The sequence below is a fragment of the Gymnodraco acuticeps genome, unplaced genomic scaffold, assembly GCF_902827175.1.
Source record: "Gymnodraco acuticeps unplaced genomic scaffold, fGymAcu1.1, whole genome shotgun sequence".
Taxonomy (NCBI): domain Eukaryota; kingdom Metazoa; phylum Chordata; class Actinopteri; order Perciformes; family Bathydraconidae; genus Gymnodraco; species Gymnodraco acuticeps.
Window position 1 is genome coordinate 213,974 of NW_022992193.1, and position 20,435 is coordinate 234,408.

General features: G+C 42.0%; 1 protein-coding gene across 4 annotated transcripts in view; it reads left to right on the plus strand.

Moving 5' to 3' along the window:
• Window positions 1-20,435, plus strand: part of LOC117539278 (nck-associated protein 5-like) — a 150,572-nt gene that overhangs the window by 60,714 nt on the left and 69,423 nt on the right. For 2 of the 4 annotated variants that reach the window (XM_034205316.1, XM_034205317.1), the window contains one exon: window positions 16,944-17,007. In XM_034205316.1, the coding sequence (XP_034061207.1) occupies window positions 16,944-17,007 (64 nt within the window). Of the gene's footprint in view, window positions 1-33; window positions 364-15,355; window positions 15,434-16,943; window positions 17,008-20,435 lie in introns of those variants that run through there. The other 2 variants (XM_034205319.1, XM_034205320.1) reach the window with 2 other exon arrangements.

Genomic DNA, 20,435 nt, shown 5'->3' on the forward strand with positions numbered 1-20,435 from the left:
GCAGCTCTGTGTGTGAAGAGGAGCCTCCGAGCGTGTGTGTGTTAGTGTCAGAAAGCGCAGCGCAGAGGGAGAGTGTGTGCAGTGTGAAGGGAGAGAGGAAGCAGCGGAGAGAGAGAGTCAACGCATGTCGCCAGATCGAGAGAGACAGGGAGACGACAGGAGCAACGAGGACTAGGAGGAAGGAAAGGAATTGGAGAGGAGAGGCAGTTTGGTCTCAGTCAAGTAGAGAGGCAGGCAGTGGTGCATTGTGGATGTAAACTTTATCATCTGTGGGATCAGTGGAGCTGCAGAGAGGAGGAGATTGGCCGGTGGATTACCATGTGTGTCTTCTGATCGCTCCAGGATGCTGCATCTCACCCAGGGGTAAGAAGCGGACAGTCATCAGCACACATGACATCACACATTTGCATTATTTTACTCCTGCAACTGCTAGATTCCATAGTGGTCGTACTTGTTTTGGTATTGGTGCATCTTTTCATTTGTCTGTTGTTAGAAAAATACATGCACACTCAGCTATTGCTAGCCCATAATGAGTTTTTTTTTTCCTTTACTTTGTCCTGAGCTGCAATTTTCTTAATAATCCCAGAGGGAGGACGCAACATATTCCATATCGCAGCGTTTAACACGTGCAGGGGATGATCTCTGATTTGTTCTGAGCCCGATTCGCCAGTTGCGTGGTGTCCTGTTGCCAGTGGCAACAGCCTGCGACCACGGCGCTGCGTAACACACTTTAATTCTGATTGATAACATGAGGAAGTGGATACCCTTGCTTTGTGGAGAGGTAAAACAATTGTGCATTGCAGGGGATTTGTATGTGCAGGAATGCATGTGTTTCCCTCCCACTGCTTTCCCTAATATTCTCTCAGGCAGATTAAGATTTTCTATACCAGGCCCACTAATCCCACACTCAAATGACTGGGTGTGGATGCAGCAAAGTGGTGAGCAATATGGATTATAGTGCCTCTCTGTTTTGTTCAGCTTCTCGGCAGCTCCTTATTAATGTGGTGTGAAGTGCTGCAGTACTATGGTCCATATGTCAAAGTCATAGCAGGTCAGGGAGCTTTCCTCACAGTCAGCCATATTTACAGAACACAGAAAGAAGCTAGGATGCCGGCAACCAACACAACAAGGATGCCAAATGTAGGCTTCAAGACACTGGCTTTTTATTTATAGCAGGGTTTGTTATCTCTGAAAACAGAAGTGCAAGGGAACTTGAAAATGAGAGCATGGGAGAAAATGGGAGGTATCATCACTCTCTTGCTGGTGTTGTCAAAGTTCCAGAGAGAAATGTTGTGTCCTGTCTTTTTTTAAGTATGAGTTGAGTTTTTGTATGCCCTGGGAACTGGTGCTTCCCAACATAGGAGCAAAAAATAGCATCTGTCATGGAGTAGATGCTTTACATGGGAAACGCCAATGGATGTTGGTAAATAAGATGTACTATTCCCAAGAATGACTTTACAAAGATATTATTGGCTTATAGAGGAAGTTAAAATCAGTCTAACCTTTTAACCCAAAACACTTTACAGTATTACTACTCACAATAATGCCATTGTTAGTGAATGAATAGCTCAGGCATATAACATCATAACCTTACACACCAGTGTCATTAACAACAAGCATGTGACCTATCCCCGGGGGCCAAATGCAGCTCGCAGGCCATTTTTATTCGGCCCTCTAATAATTCAAAAAGTGTAATAAAACGTATTCACATAATAAGCTTGAAATATACCATTCCTATTTCCTCTTATTATAAGCAATCTGAGGCTACTGTTTTAAGGGATGAGATGCTAACAAAATAAATGAAACCCTCTGGAGAGCTGTGATTTAATCCGTTTTTTTCAAGTATCAAGCATAAGTTTCCTACATTTGATTGATTTTGCTAACTTATAACTTTACTGATCAAGCAGTATACCTCACCCTTCGTATATTTTTCTGTATGTGGCCCTCGGAGAAAAGAGTTTGGACACCCCTGCTCTACTGTATGGCGTTCAGTCATACTGAGTTAAGGCAGTGAACACAACCATAGCAGGAATATATTACATATATGTTTTCATTTTCATGTCTTACGATTTACAATAGCAGTCATCATTACTGGGCTTCCCAAAGGCATCAGTTTAGCCATTTGGTCCACTCTCTATTCACACAGTGTCCATTGAAAGCCTCGATTGGGAGCAGAGCTGGGCAGTTTGAGCCCGCTGCCCTCTGAAACCTACCTGGGGATTACAGCATAAGAGGATTGCCAAGTGGAGGGATTTGATTTTATAGAATTAAAACTGTAATTCTCCCCAATCCCGACCAAGCAACCACTTCTCCACATTATTCATTTCCCCCTACTGCCATGCTTTCCTTCGACCATTCCATTACTACATCATGTGCCTACATAAAAGGGCTTTTGATTTAAAAGTCACGAGACAGGCCCATTAACTGTGCGATGGCTAATATGGCTTACTTTGCTTGTTACTTTTGACCGGTGCACTGGGACATTTTGGATGCTAGTTGGTGTTATTAAACACCAGCCCTGTCCACTAAATTAAGACCACTCCTGCCTTTGTACTCCCTCCAACCCTTGTCCGTCACTTTGCCTCACTCCTCTACATCCGATTCTCCCAACTTTTCCCCCTCCCCTTTCGTCTCTTCCCTGTATGAGGTGACCCCTTAGCCGGCATATTGGGTCCAGGTCAAACTGAATTACTGAGGAATGTTCCCCTCGTTTCAATGGCCGCCTCAGCATGGGACCACTTCCCCTTCATTGACAGCCAGGAGACTTTCGTTTTTTGAAGGAGTGGGGGGGGAGCACCTTCCAGACAACTTTCCCATGTAATTCCCACTGTCTCTGCAGTGTTCATTGGTACCGTGGGGCCGTGGAGCCAAACAGGCGCTGTAATGATGTGTACGTGTGAGGCACATCTCAGGATCTGGCCTTGTTCAGACACTCTGCTCTGTGACTGCAGGCCATCCAGCTCAATTAACGGGGGCTTTGAATGCATTCCTCCCCTCAGCCTGCTCTACATTTATCTTTCCCCCCCCCTCCAACAGCACGTGGGAACTCTAAGAAGAGTCCGGCAAAGCTCTCTTACGCTGGTATGAAACTGTGTTTGCAAATATAGCATCTTGCAACCCCTAACCCTAACCCTAACCCCATCTGAAAAATAACTCAATGAAGGATCTTGATATTTTTCCCTACTGTGCATTTTTTATTTAAAGAGCCATCAAGTTGAAGTCTCACGCTGAATGTGAACGAGTTAGAAACCCTAAAAAATGGGACTGTCTTTTTCTCTGTGTCTCCTGTTGGCCCAACTTGGAGCAATGTCACTCAGGAGAAATATAAAGTTTAATGGTCCGACACAATTTATAACCAATAAAAGGCTTTTATATGCCGGCTATCAATGGCATGCTCTGACTGTTTGGCCTGGAGACAAAGCATTGCACAGACACCCTTGCTGACTGTTAAGTGATGTCATTAGGCACGCAGCATACTTTTGTTTTTTAAATGGGAAAACGCGCTCCATGCGAGTCCACCAAGGTGTAAAGACTCCGTGGGACATTTTTCCTGTTTTTCCATTTAGAACCATTATACATATCGTTGTCTTTGTAGAATAGCAGACATACACTTTTGTTTCTTTCATAACCGTGCTTTGAAGACAAACCCCCCACAAATGTTACAATCCCCAGTTGGGATTTGTTTTTAGGTCAAAGTCCTGCATGCCAATAGTTTACAAGATAATATGGTGTTGTCCTTGTTTGCTATGCATGGCCTTCCTGTTGACACACTTTCACAGTCGCATGCATCTCACAGGGCTTTTAGATCAAAGCAGTCAAGACTGTCTTAGAATTCCCTCGTGTCTCATACAGGGCTCGAGCTTAAGGACGTCCCGTCATCCCGGGGCCGAAAGAAATACAGTCGGGGAGGATAAAAAAATATTTTGGGATGAATTTGGGACGAGAGTTAAAATAAAAATACCCTGCTAACTCTACTACGAACGGCGATGAAAATGAAACTGACTGCTCGTTTTGTGTAGCACACAGTTATTAAACCTCCTTGTCAACATAAACACACATGCACAATACATTTAGCAACCCACGAAATACACACACACACACACGCACGCACGCACACACACACACACACACACACACACACACACCTGTGCCCGCAAATTCCTTGCCTAGCTATATACTGTAGCTTATGTGTGTATTTCGCGGGTTGAGTGATGTAAAATGACAATGGCATCCCGTGGAGGAATTCTGCAAGCTTTTACCGTTACATCACGAAAACGCACAGCAGAACCAGACCCTGGAGCGCTGGCCTCTTTATTTACTTACTCCTCTTCATCCTCTATGGGTAATAAGGCTGAGATGAGAACTCTCCATCGTATTTAGTCCTTAGCAATATGCTGCTCCTCTAGGGATGGGTACCGAGCCCCGGTATTAAACGGGCCAGAATTATTAAAGACAGTGGTAACGTTAAGCTCCGACGTTATCTGACTTTGTATCGGTACTGGAGACATTTAAAAAATATATTTCATTTGTATTATTGCTACATAAACTTTATATTGCAGTTTTAGTTTCGCCAACTCCGTTTCTAATATGCAATAAGACTACAACATGCGTCTATGATGTATTTTCAATCTTATTTTCGATCTTTCCAATCCAGACAAGAGATCTCTCTCTCCCGTCTGTGTGCGAGGGGGCGGGGCAGTCTGTCTCCTGACTGTGTTACAGACTGTCATCTTGGCTAGTGGTTACTCTGGGTTCTGTCTTCAGGACACAGTGTTGGATTTTGTTGATAATTGGATGGGACTTAGTTGGATTCAAGAGTAACTTTCTCGTTTGTGTGTTTTTTTTATAGTTGGCCTTTGTTTATGTGATTGACTGATTTACTCAAATAAAAAGGTTGATGAATTATCATCTAATGATTTGTATGATGTTTTATTTATGTTAAAGGTCACTTTGAATGATTTTAACTAATGATAATGTAGAAAAACTAATATTTTAATTTGTCGACGGCATAGATTGTATTTCGGGACGGTTCCGGGAGGATGGTGAAGAAAGTTAGTCGACAGCCCTGGTTTCTCCCTTTGTCACGGCGCTGCTTTCACCACGGCGAGCCGTTTTACGAGGTTGGAAAGGGGGTCAGCGTTGTATTTAAGGTTGCGTGGGGCGGGGAATGTCAACAAACTTCAGCTCCACACTATCTTGGCTGTAAATCATAGGTTAATAGTGGGAGAAACATGCAGGACCCTGGGCCAGTGGCTGGAGATGTTGGCGCAGCTGGAAAGGAAACGGATGGAGAAGCTCACCTGCAGTAAAACTCTTCTCCAAATACCTCTCGTTTACGCTCTTTTAGCCATTTGGTGAGACTCTTTGCTCAGAGTGAATTACAATGAATGCAGTATCTGGGTTAGGGTTAGGGTGACCCTTTGAATTGCTTTATTACCAGCATACCACAGTGCCTGTAAGGGAATGCTATGGCAATATTCCTGTGTGTGTGTTGTGTAATAGAAGCTTTGAATATAGAACAAAGCCAGTCTAGTCCAAACAGAACATTTTTACTTTATATTAATACAACAGTTTCCAACAAGAACGCTAGAAGACGGGGAAGATGCACTCGACATACTTGTATACATTTCAAAACCTAACAGGAAAGAGAATGAGCAGGACACATAATTGCACTTCAAAATAAAAGCATTTCCTGTCAAACATTTCACTCTTAACTATGTTCAGGCTGTTTATTGAGGGACTGGACAGCAAATTAAAATCAAGTGATGCATCAAATGAAATGGAATGCATGATCTCCGCTTCACAAATTAGGAATAGATAAATGTCTGAATACTCACACACATATGCAACCCAGGGGTGTGTAGCAGGAGAGATGTGGTTTTTCGAGTGCTCCAATTTACTGTACTTTTGTTTCTATTATGTGTGAACCGGCCATTTGTCTGCCTCTTCAAAGGGCTACTGTTTGCCTCTCTGAAAACGATGTGTCGACAGCCGGTGTGAAACAGTATAGCCTTTGCACAGTCTCCATGAGTCAGCAGAAGCTTCCAGTAGTACGGTACAGCAGTAAATGTTAGTCCCTGTTCCCCAATTACTAAAACCCAGGCCAGCCAGGGTGTCAAATGCAGAACAATGGCTGCAACGTGTGCCTTTGCTGAAGTATGCATGTGCCTTTTTACTACTGAACATGTTGAGGCGGCTGAAATAGTGCTGGATTTTTATTAAAGGTCCCCTATTATACTGTTTTTCATTCATATATTATAGGTCTCAGATATATACAAAACATGTCTCTGAAGTGTTTGCCTCCAAATACCAAACAGATCATGCATTGTAGCATCCCATAATCCCCTCTGTTTCAGCCCTGTTTCCAAAGTGCTGATTCTCTGTCTCTTACTTGATAGAAATAAGGAGCCCCTCCCCACGCCCCTCTGAGAGATATTTGGTTAAAAAGAACACAATGGTGCTCTAGGAGGAGATTCAGGTGATAAGGTGGGCGGGTGTTACCTTGGTTGGTGATTGGCTAATGGTTATGACATCATAAAGTGGCCAAAATTGGATCAGCATGTTTATGTATACAATATATGAAAAAGTAGATTTTGAAAAATAGGTGACCTTTAAACTACCATAAAGCCGTTTACCTTTATGCCAACAGTAATGTTTTTGTACATTTGAGTATTATGGTCAGTTCCAATTCCCTCCTGACAAACAGTTGGATCAACCAATCATCTTGTTTAACCCTCAGGGAGACACAGCATGTGTTGAAATAAGAGAGGCTTCTCTTAGCAATCCACAGGCGCCTTTAAATGCACGAGTATTTGCTCTGACAGATTTAGAAAGGCTGCGTCCTACAATTATCACATAGCAATTGGCCACGTCTGCAGAGGTGATAAAAAACATTGAGACTTTGAAATGTATCTTGGCAGAAGTATCAGAAAACAGGTTATGCTTATCGTGTCTGAATCCACTTCACAAAATGCAGGTAAACTCCTAAATCATGAGGTAATTGTAGTCCGTTGCGAAGGGAGCTTTACTTAAACTCAATTATGTGATTCAGGCGAGACAACCATCGCTGGAAAAACTGAGACGGGATCATTACCTGTTGGAATGTAAGCGTGGAATTCCTTTTTGATAAGTTCAATTTCAGAATAAGGTGTGTCTCAAGATTAGTTTTCTCTTCTGGGTTGTGTAGCTCTTTCTCAGGTCCACTCATCTCTCTTTCATGATGTGTGCATAAAAGATTCAAAATGGTGTGTCTGTGCATATTTCTGCCAGTGTGTTTGCACATGTGTGTTCATGCATGTGTTTATGCATGCCCCTTGTGTGATCACGTCTAGCACCGTGCCCTTTTCTTCACAAAAAACCCTCCCGTCACACAGACAGGCGGACATTTTTAAAGCACATCTGCTTCATCCACAATGTTTCGTTTTCGTCTGGAAAAGAATGCGTGTCTGGCTCAGAAACAATTGAGGTCAGGCCTTTGCTCGCAGAATGAGAAAACATTTAGGGAGACAGACTGACAGGGTGCATCCACGAGTGCATTCCTCAGAGCTCAGGAGGAGTCTCGGAAGATTCCTCACGTCTGAATTTCGCTGCTTCATAAGTTTAGAGATGCAGTTAACGGAATCTTTTTTTTTTTACATTTTATTTTAAGAAAATATTCACAAAGCATACTTTTAACAACAAATCTGAAAATAAATAATATTAATAATAATATTACAAATAAAATAATGGATACATTATTAATACTCAGGTATACATTAATTCATTATAATGTTCTATACTTAACCCATTTTTCCCACCTTTCCTCAAAGACACTGAAACTGTACTTTTTAAATATATTAAGATTTTAAATTGTATACCCCGTTTATCTAGGCCCTTTTTGTTTTGTTTTATGTATATATGTCACACTGTGGTATCTCGAGATTTCTGGATGTATATCACATGTAGTAATTTTGACAATAAAGCTGACTTTGACTTGAGATATGCATTTGGTTCTAATTCTCATAGTTACATAGATTTCATTTACTAGGTTATTCCATTGTGAAGTTATTATCTTTTAGCCAATTCCTTGTAATTCGTTGATGATCGCTAATATATAATATATATATATAATTACCAGAAATAGGTAGGAATGTTTTTTTTGTATTTCCTCTGGTGTTTGTCTCCAGTAATAGGGGTTCTTCTTATTGAGAGAAATTACAAAGATATTGGACATTTCTCTTCAAACTGTTTCCCAGAAGTCTCCCAACACATTACAGGCCCAACAGATGTGCATGGTTGGCTCACCGCATTCTCTCCAGCATTTTGAAGTGAGGTTCTGTTTGTATTTACTTTGAATTTGGGGTGTCTTAAAGTATCTAATTAAAATCTTCCATGTGTATTATTTCCAGTAGTTTGAGTTGGGTGTGTTATGAATGTTTTTGCACATTTGTTCCCTATCTACTACTGGTATATTGCAGGATATTTCATTAATAATACTGCATTTGATGTGGTCTTAGCCTACAGAATGACGCATTTAAATCATTGCCCTCACTCTGATTAGGCTCCCTTAAGTTGTTTACAAATCATTTTCTCAGTCCGATCCATCAATCATAGGATCATACCTCCTGTCAGAGACATACAGTAATGTGTAATTATAATATCCAGAGCTGGGACTCCCCTGCTCTGATGCTATCACAGAAAGAAAGCATAAACAACTCAACATGTTGTTGACTTTGGATAAATCTAGTTGCTTATCGCTATCATCTCCACTCGTTTGAGTGCATTACTCAGTGTGGTGCACACGTGTCCAAACAGAACTCCATATGTTAGAATGCATGAGCGTAGAGTTATGTCTGTGTGTTAATATCACCTACATTATCACGAGACATTCTGTTGTCCATGATGATTTGTACAGACTACAGAGAGATCGAAATACCATCCATCCATCCATCCATCTTCTCCCGCTTATCCGTGGTCGGGTCGCAGGGGTAGCAGTTCCAGCAGAGAGCCCCAAACTTTCTTTTCCCTGGCGACATCAACCAGCTCTGACTGGGGGATCCCAAGGCGCTCCCAGGCCAGCGAAGAGATATAATCCCTCCACCTGGTCCTAGGTCTACCCCTTGGTCTCTTCCCAGCTGGACGTGCCTGGAACACCTCCCTAGGGAGGCGCCCAGGTGGCATCCTAACTAGGTGCCCGAACCACCTCAACTGGCTCCTTTCGACGCGAAGGAGGAGCGGCTCAACTCCGAGTCCCTCCCGGATGACCGAACTTCTCACCTTATCTCTAAGGGAGACACCAGCCACCCTGCGGAGAAAACCCATCTCGGCCACTTGTATCCGAAATACCGTTTCCCACAATCCCAAATACAAATATAATAAATGAAAATATGTATAAAATATGTATATCCTATATATACACAATCTACAGACACATTTATACATTAAGACATAAATAAAAGCACAACCAACAATATATATTAAATAATATATGTTGCATTGCTGGAGGAGCTCAGGTCAGAATAATTTCATTGCCATTTCTACACTGTAGCTATATGACAATAAAACCTTTTGGATGTTGAATCTTCACAAAGTAAAGCCATCTGAAGGCCACATGGCAGCATTAGAGGCATGTGTTCTTTGTGTGCTCATCACATTTCACCTCGTCAATAATTGATGATCTGCCGTGGTGAGGTAGGCTTCATTGTGCCTGGATGGGTTGGGTGGGTGCTGACATGTGGCTCCTGTTTTCCCGCTGCCCCCCGGGTGCAGACGGGGGTCCGTGGCGGGAGACAGGAGGTCAGGAACCAGCTGTGGTCCAGGCGACGGAAACAGGCGCAGGTCAGAATGCCGCTCGCCATTTTCTTAGTGATTGATAGGAGCTGCCTAATGTGTTGGGACCAATTGAACAGTCACAGATGTGCAAACCCCGCCCCTTAGACGCTTGAAGCAGTGTTGACACTCAGGGCATTGCCATTTTGGTGTTTGACTGCAGAAAGGATCATTCAAATCTTAAAGGAACAACTCTTTGATGATGTGGTATTAATACTAAGATGAATTCAAGAGGTAAGGTGTGATATAATCAGAATCAAAATACCTGTATTCATCCGACAGAGGGGAAATCTCCATTGTTACAGAACACAGCTATACATATTAATAAATACAAATATTAATGATAAAAGTAGAAATCACACAATTTACAAAAGTCACAGTTTTTTTAAAATTTTTTAAATAAAGTGTAGCATCAATAAAGTAGTGTGATATCTGGTAGTAGAGCATACAAGTGGAAGTATATATTGCAAACTTGTAAAATTAGAGTTGTGCAAGGTTTAAAAATGATACATTTTTCATCCATAAATATGTACACTTTCATTTTCAGGACCTCATGTTTGCAAATCCATGTTTTTTAATCCCATCTCGCCTCCAACCTCCTGGCAGATCTGTTTTCCTACCAGGCTGAGTTGGATGTTATAACTTATCAAACGCCTCACTAAGCTCATTGTTGCACTCTGAGGGCCGGGGTTGAAATCCTGGATGGGTACAGAAGGTTACATAACACGGCCGTAGGAGGATTAAGGATAGGAATGACCGGTCCGAAATCCGCGCCAAATTGTATCCCGAGTCCCTCTGAACAGGAAGCACTATGTGGGCCACGAGGATTGCGTGCTAGCAGGGCTTTTAACCCAGCAGGAGTGCAGACGCTAATACATAAATGCATGACAGCGCTGCTCTCATCCAAACATTTATGCATCCCTCACGACCACTCTGTGTACATCTGTGGTTCAGAAACCATTGAGATGTTTAGCTCACCTTAAGCCTCCATGACAATATTGCAGTTAGTTTATATTTGTGCATCTTTTATACATCCTGCAGGGACGAGGCTGTCGCATTATGTGCCGTTTAATCTGTTTACATCAAAGTCAAAGTTATTGTCAATCTATTTGTGTGTACAGACAGAGAGATCGAAATGTCCCACAATCCCGAATACAAAATACAAATATATATACAAATATGTATACAAATATGTATATCCCTGTGTATATATACACAATCAACAGACACATATGCACACATTAAAGGTCCCCTATTGTACTGTTTTTCATCAATATATTATAGGTCTCATATCTATGCGAGATATTTGGTTAAAAAGAACTCAATGGTGCTCTTGGAGGAGATTCAGGTGATAAGGTGTGTGTGTGTTACCTTGGTTGCTGATTGGCTAATCGTTACACAACCCAACAAATCGTTATGACATCACAAGGTGGCCAAAATCTGATCAGCTCAATTTCAGACAGGTTTTTATAGAAATAGATCAGGACAAAAAGAGAGAGAATCTTTTTTCCTGAAACTTTCAGAGTCTCTTTACACAGAGGGGACACATGTTGATGTAGAAGAGGCAGGAACAAGTGGATTTTGCATAATAGGTGACCTTTAAGACATAAATAAAAGCACAACAATCAATATATACAAACTAACAGTCACTTCAATATCTTTGAGAAATGTACATTAGTGCAAGAAAAAAAAAAAAAGTGAAAGAAAGTGTCTGGTGCTGGATTTGAGTGTCTGAGTGTGTGTGGGTTGTTAAAGTCCAGGTCCTGTGGGGGTGGGGGGGAGGGGAGATGGTAACATCTTTCTACACAGAGGAGAGATTAGCCACACTTGATAATAAGACGGTGTGCTGTACTGCGGGGAAATAGGAAACGCAAGAGACAGCACTTTTTTTCTCTTTCATTATGTGCTCAACAATGTACAATGGATTAAACCACCTGTATGCAGGAGCCACGATAACAGTGATGAAAACACAGCTAAACGTCTGCCTCCCACAATGCACTTCAAAGCACATGGTTTCCGACATGTCAGCTCAGGTTGGTAAACGTTGTGATAGATCCTCCCTCAGTCTGACGGATCGTGTCTTTGCCTGCCGCCATGGAGCAAACAGTCGTGGAAGAAGCTTTCTTTGCATATGAAAAGGAGGGAAGTGATATTTGAGGTGCGTGTGGATGGACAGCAGATGAACAAATATGAGAAGAAAACTTGTATTTGGTGACTCACTGTTGGTGCATATGAAAGAAAATCAGCCTTGTTTTAAAGGTCCAATCAATGTTATAAAATAAGTCGGGAGAAGATGGCCGTCTGCAGGAACGTTTTTCACCTTACAGATTTAGAAGTCACCCCGGCTTGGCTATTGTTAGCAATACCGGTTTATAACAACGCTCTATTTAGTATTTTGTGAATACAAACATGGTAGCAACATATCCACAGACGGAACATGAGCAGTACCATACAGTATGTACACTTGATTTAATGTGAAACAAATAATGCAGAACAGCTACAAATGTTATCTTCTGACGTTCACATAGATGAACAGTTTCTTTAACAAGGGGTCACAACATGTAGTATTGGGAACCAAAAACTTCCGAGACATGTTTTGTATATATCTGAGACCTATAATATATTGATGAAAAACAGTATAATAGGGGACCTTTTAAGTCTCATATTTATATCAAATCCAAGGTCCTTATGCCTCTTGCTAGATTAGCTTTTGAAACACTGGAGAATATGAGTGTGGAAAGAGAAGGGGGGGTTGTATTGGAGGGCGGGGGGGGGGCGGGGGTGGTTGTCAGCTGGTTCGGCCCGCTCCACTGAAGCTCGGCAGGGTTAGGCCTCCGGTGCTTTCAGGTGATTCCAGGTCAGTGGGAACTGCTGGAGGTTCCACGTCGACACTGCTCATGATTGGCCGCTGAAACGCACTCAGCCAAGCTTCATGTTGGAGCGCAGGGGAAGAAAAACAGTAGAGGAGGAGGAGGAATGTATACACAGGTCAACTGTCAGCCTGAGCTTTCATCACATGCTCCGATGTACAGGATAAAGGCATGGACTGGGGCCTGAAATAATTCCCATTTAGTCAGTCAAGTGTGAAATACACACAGCGTATGAATCGAGCTAGAGCTTCCCGTTTTCCTTTGCAAAGAAGCCTTATTTCCAACAATACGGGTTGCATACGGAAGCTTTCTAACCGCTCATGTTGCCCGATATCCCTTATTACTTTACCATGAGACTGGGTGGAAATACAGCTCCAATTATTTCCTACTCTTTTTATTTTCACCTTATATCCAATGCCTTGTTTTAACACGTTGCTGGGACGAAAACATTTCCCATATTGAGATCAATAACGTAAATCTTTCCATATCGCTCAAGATGAAGCAGTCAACGGCAGATCATTGTGTTTCCGTGACCTCTTGGAGACATATTAATTATGATTTCTATTTGTTATGACACCATCATAACAATGTTTTTTGTATATTCAACAACTGTCCTAGCAAGAGATGGTTTGATATGAACAGCCTTCTCGTTGGACTCTATTTCTGAGTGATTGCAAATGTGCACATGCAACTAACTTAAACATCGTTTAGCAGATTACATATGACTTTCATCCCGCTTGATTGCTGTTGAAACATCACATAATTCCACGTCAGCGGCCAATTGGATGCAAATGTCACCGGTGAGCGTAGAACTAGAATACTGTTTTGACTGCCGCTTGTGCCAGTTACTATAATTACGTTTAACACAGAATGTCAAATTGCTCTATATTTGGCGATGATTTTTTTCCTCCAGGGCACATTTGGCTCATGCTGCGCTGCTCCTAGAACATGCCTGTGCATAAGTGGGCTGAAACTTAACCCCTTACAGGCCGACGCTCAGCCATAACACAGACTGGAGGAATGCCAGGCCGCTGCTGTTAAACAAAACAATATCTGCGCTGAGACCATCCAGACACTTTTTTTCTTTGGCACTTTCCTCTCCAGGTAATGTCACGGCTTCAAGCATGTCGTAATAGAAAGAGACACATTGTGTAACGGAGTGTATTAGTCAGTCTCAGGTGGCGTCACACACTTTCACACACACATATTTACGAGCAGAGGTGGGAAGGTGTGGAGTACAAATACTTCGTTACTGTACTTAAGTACATTTTCCTGGTTCCACTACTTATTGTTCTGACGACTTTTTACTTTTACTTCTTACATTTTGAACACAAATACCTGTACTTTCTACTTCTTACATGTTGAACACAAATACCTGTACTTTCTACTTCTCACATGTTGAACACAAATACCTGTACTTTCTACTTCTCACATGTTGAACACAAATATCTGCACTTTCTACTTCTTACATGTTGAACACAAATACCTGTACTTTCTACTTCTTACATGTTGAACCCAAATACCTGTACTTTCTACTTCTCACATGTTGAACACAAATACCTGTACTTTCTACTTCTTACATGTTGAACTCAAATACCTGTACTTTCTACTTCTTACATGTTGAACACAAATACCTGTACTTTCTACTTCTTACATGTTGAACCCAAATACCTGTACTTTCTACTTCTCACATGTTGAACACAAATACCTGTACTTTCTACTTCTTACATGTTGAACACAAATACCTGTACTTTCTACTTCTTACATGTTGAACTCAAATACCTGTACTTTCTACTTCTTACATGTTGAACACAAATACCTGTACTTTCTACTTCTTACATGTTGAACCCAAATACCTGTACTTTCTACTTCTTACATGTTGAACACAAATACCTGTACTTTCTACTTCTTACATGTTGAACACAAATACCTGTACTTTCTACTTCTTACATGTTGAACACAAATACCTGTACTTTCTACTTCTCTCATTTTCCCAACAGCTGGTTCCTTTAGTCTGAATGTGTGTTTGATGCGTGATCATTATTCTTTAGAGTCATTGCGTGCCTATTGATTTGAACACGATCCGTGTATCCATCATGTCCTGGTCTTCTCTAAAGAAGAGGGACCAATGGAAACGTTGTCATGTTGCCGTTGTTCAGCATGGAAACATTCATTAGCTAACAATTACATTATTGTTCTATTAATATAAAGAGAGGTCAGGTACTCTTTAAAACAGCTGCTAGTTATGGGTACTTTTTACTGAAGTACATTTCAAAGCCTCTTTACTTTTACTTGAGTAAAGAAGTTTAGTCAGTACTTCTACTTTTATCAGAGTATTTTTAAACACGAGTATCTGTACTTGAGTAAAGGTTGTGTACTTTTGCCATCTCTGGTATTAGTCAGTCTCTGGTGGCGTCACACACTTTCACACTCACATATTTATGACAAGTGGTCACACACAAATGTAATGGATGTTCCCACGCCTACATTTATGAATGCACAAAACTTCTCCCCAACACAACACTTATACACACCCAAACACACCCCCCCTCTCTCCTCTGGCAGCCTTTCTTCACTTCCTCCCTGCATTTGTCACCACCTCACCGGTTGTTTCACAATCATTGTGCCAGGCTCAGCGTTGCCTCATTCAGTCGGTCCCATCAGAGTTAGCTCACACTCTCCTTTCAGTCCAGACACTGGATTTATCCTTCCACCATACAGCTGCCTCTTAATCACCCGGGGTTTTTTCCCGACAGGTAAGCCCTTCAGAAACAATGATGTCTTGTGAAAGGTGACGAAAAGATGTTAGTCATGAGTTATTTTGGGTGATGGGGGAGGTTGGCGAGGGGTTTGGGTGTCTGCTACGCTGAAGAAATGTGAAAAATGTGCAGGTGATTGTGATTACTTGTGGCTGTCTGCAGTATGCCTTCCTTTATTAGGTCCCGTGGTGCCATATTAGGAAGTTGCGATGTATTCTTGTGAGCTAAGAATGTCTGGAACAATACTTTGACACAATATATCTTGATTTTATTCTGGAACATGCTTTTACCCAATAATTTTATTGTATTTTTATCCAGATTTTACTTGATTTTGTGGTAGGTTTTGATACTTTTTGTCATATTTTTACCTCATATTTAAAAAAAATGTTTAAACGTATGCAAGCAACACCTGGGTCCAAGACTAATTCATTTTTTTGGACAAAAGCTGATCTGTAATAGTTGCTAATGAATGCATCAATTAGCTTAATGAATGACTTGATTAGCATAGTTGCTCTGTATATAAGGATGCTAATTGGCGGACACCTCTTGTGTCAAAACACTGTGTTGACATTTAGAGCCCAGTATTTACATATTTATGAATGCTAATGGAGTATTTGACATTAGAATGAATGTGTTTTTGGTCTTGAACCAGCAGATTCAAACAAATGTTGCACCGCCAGAGGAAACCTTTTTATCCTTTTTCCATCCTTAACACTTTTGCTGTACTCTCAGACACTTGCAGAATGACAAGCTTTCAACAAGCAGGCTCATCTGTCAGATGCAGGCTTGGCTGGTCCTGGAGCAGTGCTTCAGTTGTTGTGATTCCATAAAACAGGGTTCTCTATTACCCGTGCTACTGTGCCAAGATTCATCCCATTAAAGGCTGGAATGCCCTCTTCTTGGAAACAGATTGGACAGTCAATGTCTTTGTGTGTGTGTGTGTGTGTGTGTGTGTGTGTGTGTGTGTGTGTGTGTGTGTGTGTGTGTGTGTGTGTGTGTGTGTGTGTGTGTGTGTGTGTGTGTGTGTGGTGTGTGTGTGTGTGGTGTGTGTGTGTGTGTGTGTGTGTGTGTGTGTGTGTGTGTGTGTGTGTGTGTGTGGGTGGTGTGTGTGTGTGTGGTGTGTGTGTGTTGTGTGTGTGTGTGTGTGTGTGTGTGTGTGTGTGTGTGTGTGTGTGTGTGTGTGTGTGGTGTGTGTGTGTGTGTGTGTGTGTGTGTGTGTGTGTGTGTGTGTGTGTGTGTGTGTGTGTGTGTGTGTGTGTGTGTGTGTGTGTGTGTGTGTGTGTGTGTGTGTGTGTTGTGTGTGTGTGTGTGTGTGTGTGTGTGTGTCCTGTTCGGCAATATTGAGTCTTTTTTTCCCTTAAAAATAATAACATTTTTGGGGAAAAGACTTTGATTTGGTGCAACAAAAATGTGAAAACCTTGGTGTCAATCGCTCGCCGCTGTCACACATTAAACAATGATCACACATTTGACTAACTCTTATTTCCTTTCCTTTCTTCCCCTTCAGGGAAAAGCTGGCCGTGGCTCGCCTGCAGAGGGAAGTCGCACGGAGCAAGAGTGAAGGAACAATGGTAAAGTACAGTGCTGCTCCTCCACTATAATTTAAACTTAGCCAAAAAAGCCACAGTTTGGTCCTTTCACACACAGACACACACTGTCCTGCTGAGCCAAGCCGTACCATTGGCTAAAGCCAATCTTTAGTATCTCAACACTTCCAAAGTTGATCTTAAAGAACTGATGGAAAGTCTATTAAAGGTCACCTATTATACAAAATCCACGTTTTCATGTCTTTTATACATAAACATGTGTCTCCTCAACGTTAAGAGATTCTGAAAGTTTCAGGAAAAAAGACCCCCTCTCTTTTTGTCCTGATCCATTTATATATGTCTGAAAATGAGCTGAAACAGAGGGGTTTATGGGATGCTGCAATGATCTGTTTGATGTTTCAGCCTAACATACACGAGATATGACACCTATAATATATTGATGAAAAACAGTATAATAGGGGACCTTTAAAATGAAATGCAGTGTTATAGTAGCATCATTTAATAATACAAAATATCTGTTTGAAGAATCCAAGCCCTTGTCAGGTGTTTTAAAGTCCATGATACGGAGACCTTGTTGGACTTGATGTCATATTAGCAGTTGTTTTGGATCAGTTCCAGCCGTGGTGCTCCTGCACAACAGGTACTCTGATGCACAGTCATGCTTTGTAACATTATGAATCTGAGGCTTAAGCTTGTCAACACTGCATTGTGCCGAGCTTGACAGGATACCGCTGATATTGCGCTTTCACTCGTGGAAGCAGTGCCGAGAATTCAATAGGTAGGGATCAGTACGTGTACACAAGTGTATATTTTAGATTTCTCTTTGTCTCGGAGTGTGCTTACTGTACAGCATGTGTGCAGGTCAGAAAGTGAAACACGTGAGGATGCGGCACTGAGCTGATTGCCGGCTCTAACCAGCTGTTTGACTCTTTTTATGGCAGCAGGCCTAAAGCAACATACACTGTGAGAATTTCTCACTTTGTTTTGTGTTTCTCTATTGATCCTTGAAGCTGGAATGCTGTTTCTTTTGCTTCTGGCCTAACCACAGAGTTTAAGGTCAGATCACGGGTTCAGATACCGATTCCTGGAGTTCTTCAGTGGATTGCTCAAGGGCGCTTCAGGTTTGAAATCTACGGAGGGATCTACCACGTTATTTCTGTAGATTTTCACTACACACATTCACGTCGAGACAATCTCAAAATAGATGGGTTTTTCCAGTGTCAATGTTAAAGAGTGTGCAGTGACTCCGTGCAGATATGTTCAGGAACATGTCACGGACAGACTGATTCAGAGTAAAAGGAGATATGAGACATCCAATCCCCTGCCTTACTGACCTCTCTTTGACTCTTCCAATGCCGTCATCCATGTTATGTATGTGAAACGAGAAGGTTCGGTATTGATTTCCACGGTGGGGAGATATACGTGTAGATGAACGGAGTGTGTGCAACAAATCACTGCCAGACCATCAGAGTCATGTGGGCAGCTCTCCATGTCACTCCATGTTGGATAGTGGTAATACACATGGCTAAGCTGATCAGATATGGTCACTTTCACTCATCACTTTCACAAAAAAATTGATTTTATAACTCCTTTTCACCATCATCTTGTAGAATACTTAGTTGATACCACCTTTTCATTCTCTTTGGTACCTTATCCTACCTTTTTATAAACATCCTATTTTCTGTTAATATCCAAACCTCACCTTCTCCTGGCACACTAACCTTGCATCCTCTGACCTAAATATCACCCAAAAATAAACATATATCACCCTCTATGACACTCCAGTCTCAGTATGACATGCTTATTATGACTTTATAGACGAGTTTAAATTTTCTGCGCAATGCACAGGACTGAGAAAGCGAGGGATGGGTTATCTGTGCCAGACAGGAGGATGGTGAGGAATGGGGGTGTCTGAAGGAAGAAAGAAAGGGAGGAGGAGGGGGGGATATCACTAAGCTCCATTTGAAATTGGGATTATCCCCGTCGGAGTCCCCCTTGCACTCTCTCCCTGGCATTCCTCAGGCACGGCTCTTCAATAGAAACCGAAAAAGAGACTGCTGCATCAAGGAGATAATTGTCAGTGGGAACCAGCCTGTGCCCCGCAGACCCCCCCCCCCCCCAACACCCTGGCGCCCGTTTTATGCCCACTTCGCTTCCCCCAACCCCCATCTTTACCTACAGAGAGATCAAAAACAATCGTGGACTTTTTGAAGTGGCTCGGTATCTGATACCTTCCTCTCTACATCCATTAGTGTGTTCTGTGAAACGCGATCAGAAAGCGGAGGTGCCCCCCCCCATCACAGTCCTTGCTTCTTCTGTCCGTGGGGACGCACCATTACTGTTCCTCTGTGATGGAAAATAATGTATCTTTATGATTGTGCAAGTACACAATTGCAAGCCTCAGGTCTCACAGTTATACAGGCGTGAGTGTAAATGAAACAGCATTAACAGTTTACTGGGGAGCGTTTTGTCTGTAATTGGCTCTCCTGTTGTTAAACACAGAGCAGAGCAGGAGCACAACACTCTTTTGTTATGGATCATTTGGGAGAATCACATGAAACCTTTTAAATACTTTGCAATCGGAGAGTATATCCCATCATACGGTTGCATTTGTTTGGACTGATATACTCTAACAACCACCAGATCTTCTCTGATTGTTCTCCAACTTTATATCACAGTTTAGACATGGTGTGTCAGGGTTGAGTGAAGCAGGCAGGACCCAAATGCAGATTTCAAAGAAAAATACCTTTATTCCAAGGCCAAAGCGTCAAAAACAGAACACTACCCCGTGACACAGTCAAAGACAAACAAGGAACCAACAATGACAGACAGAAAAACCAGAACTTAAATACACACAAGACTAATCACACAAACAAGATACAGGTGAGGAGGGAGGAGAAAACACAGGGACACCAGGTGAACACAATCGGGTAATCGGGTAGGAGGGAAAACAAACAGAAAGCAACAGGCAAGACAGGGGGTGAACACTTTTCAAAATAAAACATGAAACCAAAGACAGAAAAAGACAAGACACAACACAGACAGATCGTGACATGGTTCTTTTGGCGTGCTCCGCAGACCGCACTCTTTAAAGGTCTCCTATCATGCAAAAAAATAAAACCCTCTCTCTTTTCCTCCATACCCAAATCTCTAAAAACGGGGGTACAACGGAGCTGATCCAGATTTGCTGCAGATATGACGAAATATCGTAAATGTGGACCCACGGCCCTGTCAGAAACGTCGCTATCAGAAACAATGCACAACGTTTTGGAAGTGATATGGTGTTTGTTTACATTGGCAAGCAGCGCTAACACTCAGAGCTAACCTGTACTGGAGAGAGTATGTGTAAAGAAGCAGGAAATTAAAAGGTACTCACCTTGTGGTAAACCCGCAAGAGAAGAAGCATTTGAGCTCCATACTGTTTCAGAAATAATCCTAGATGTGGTTTTGAA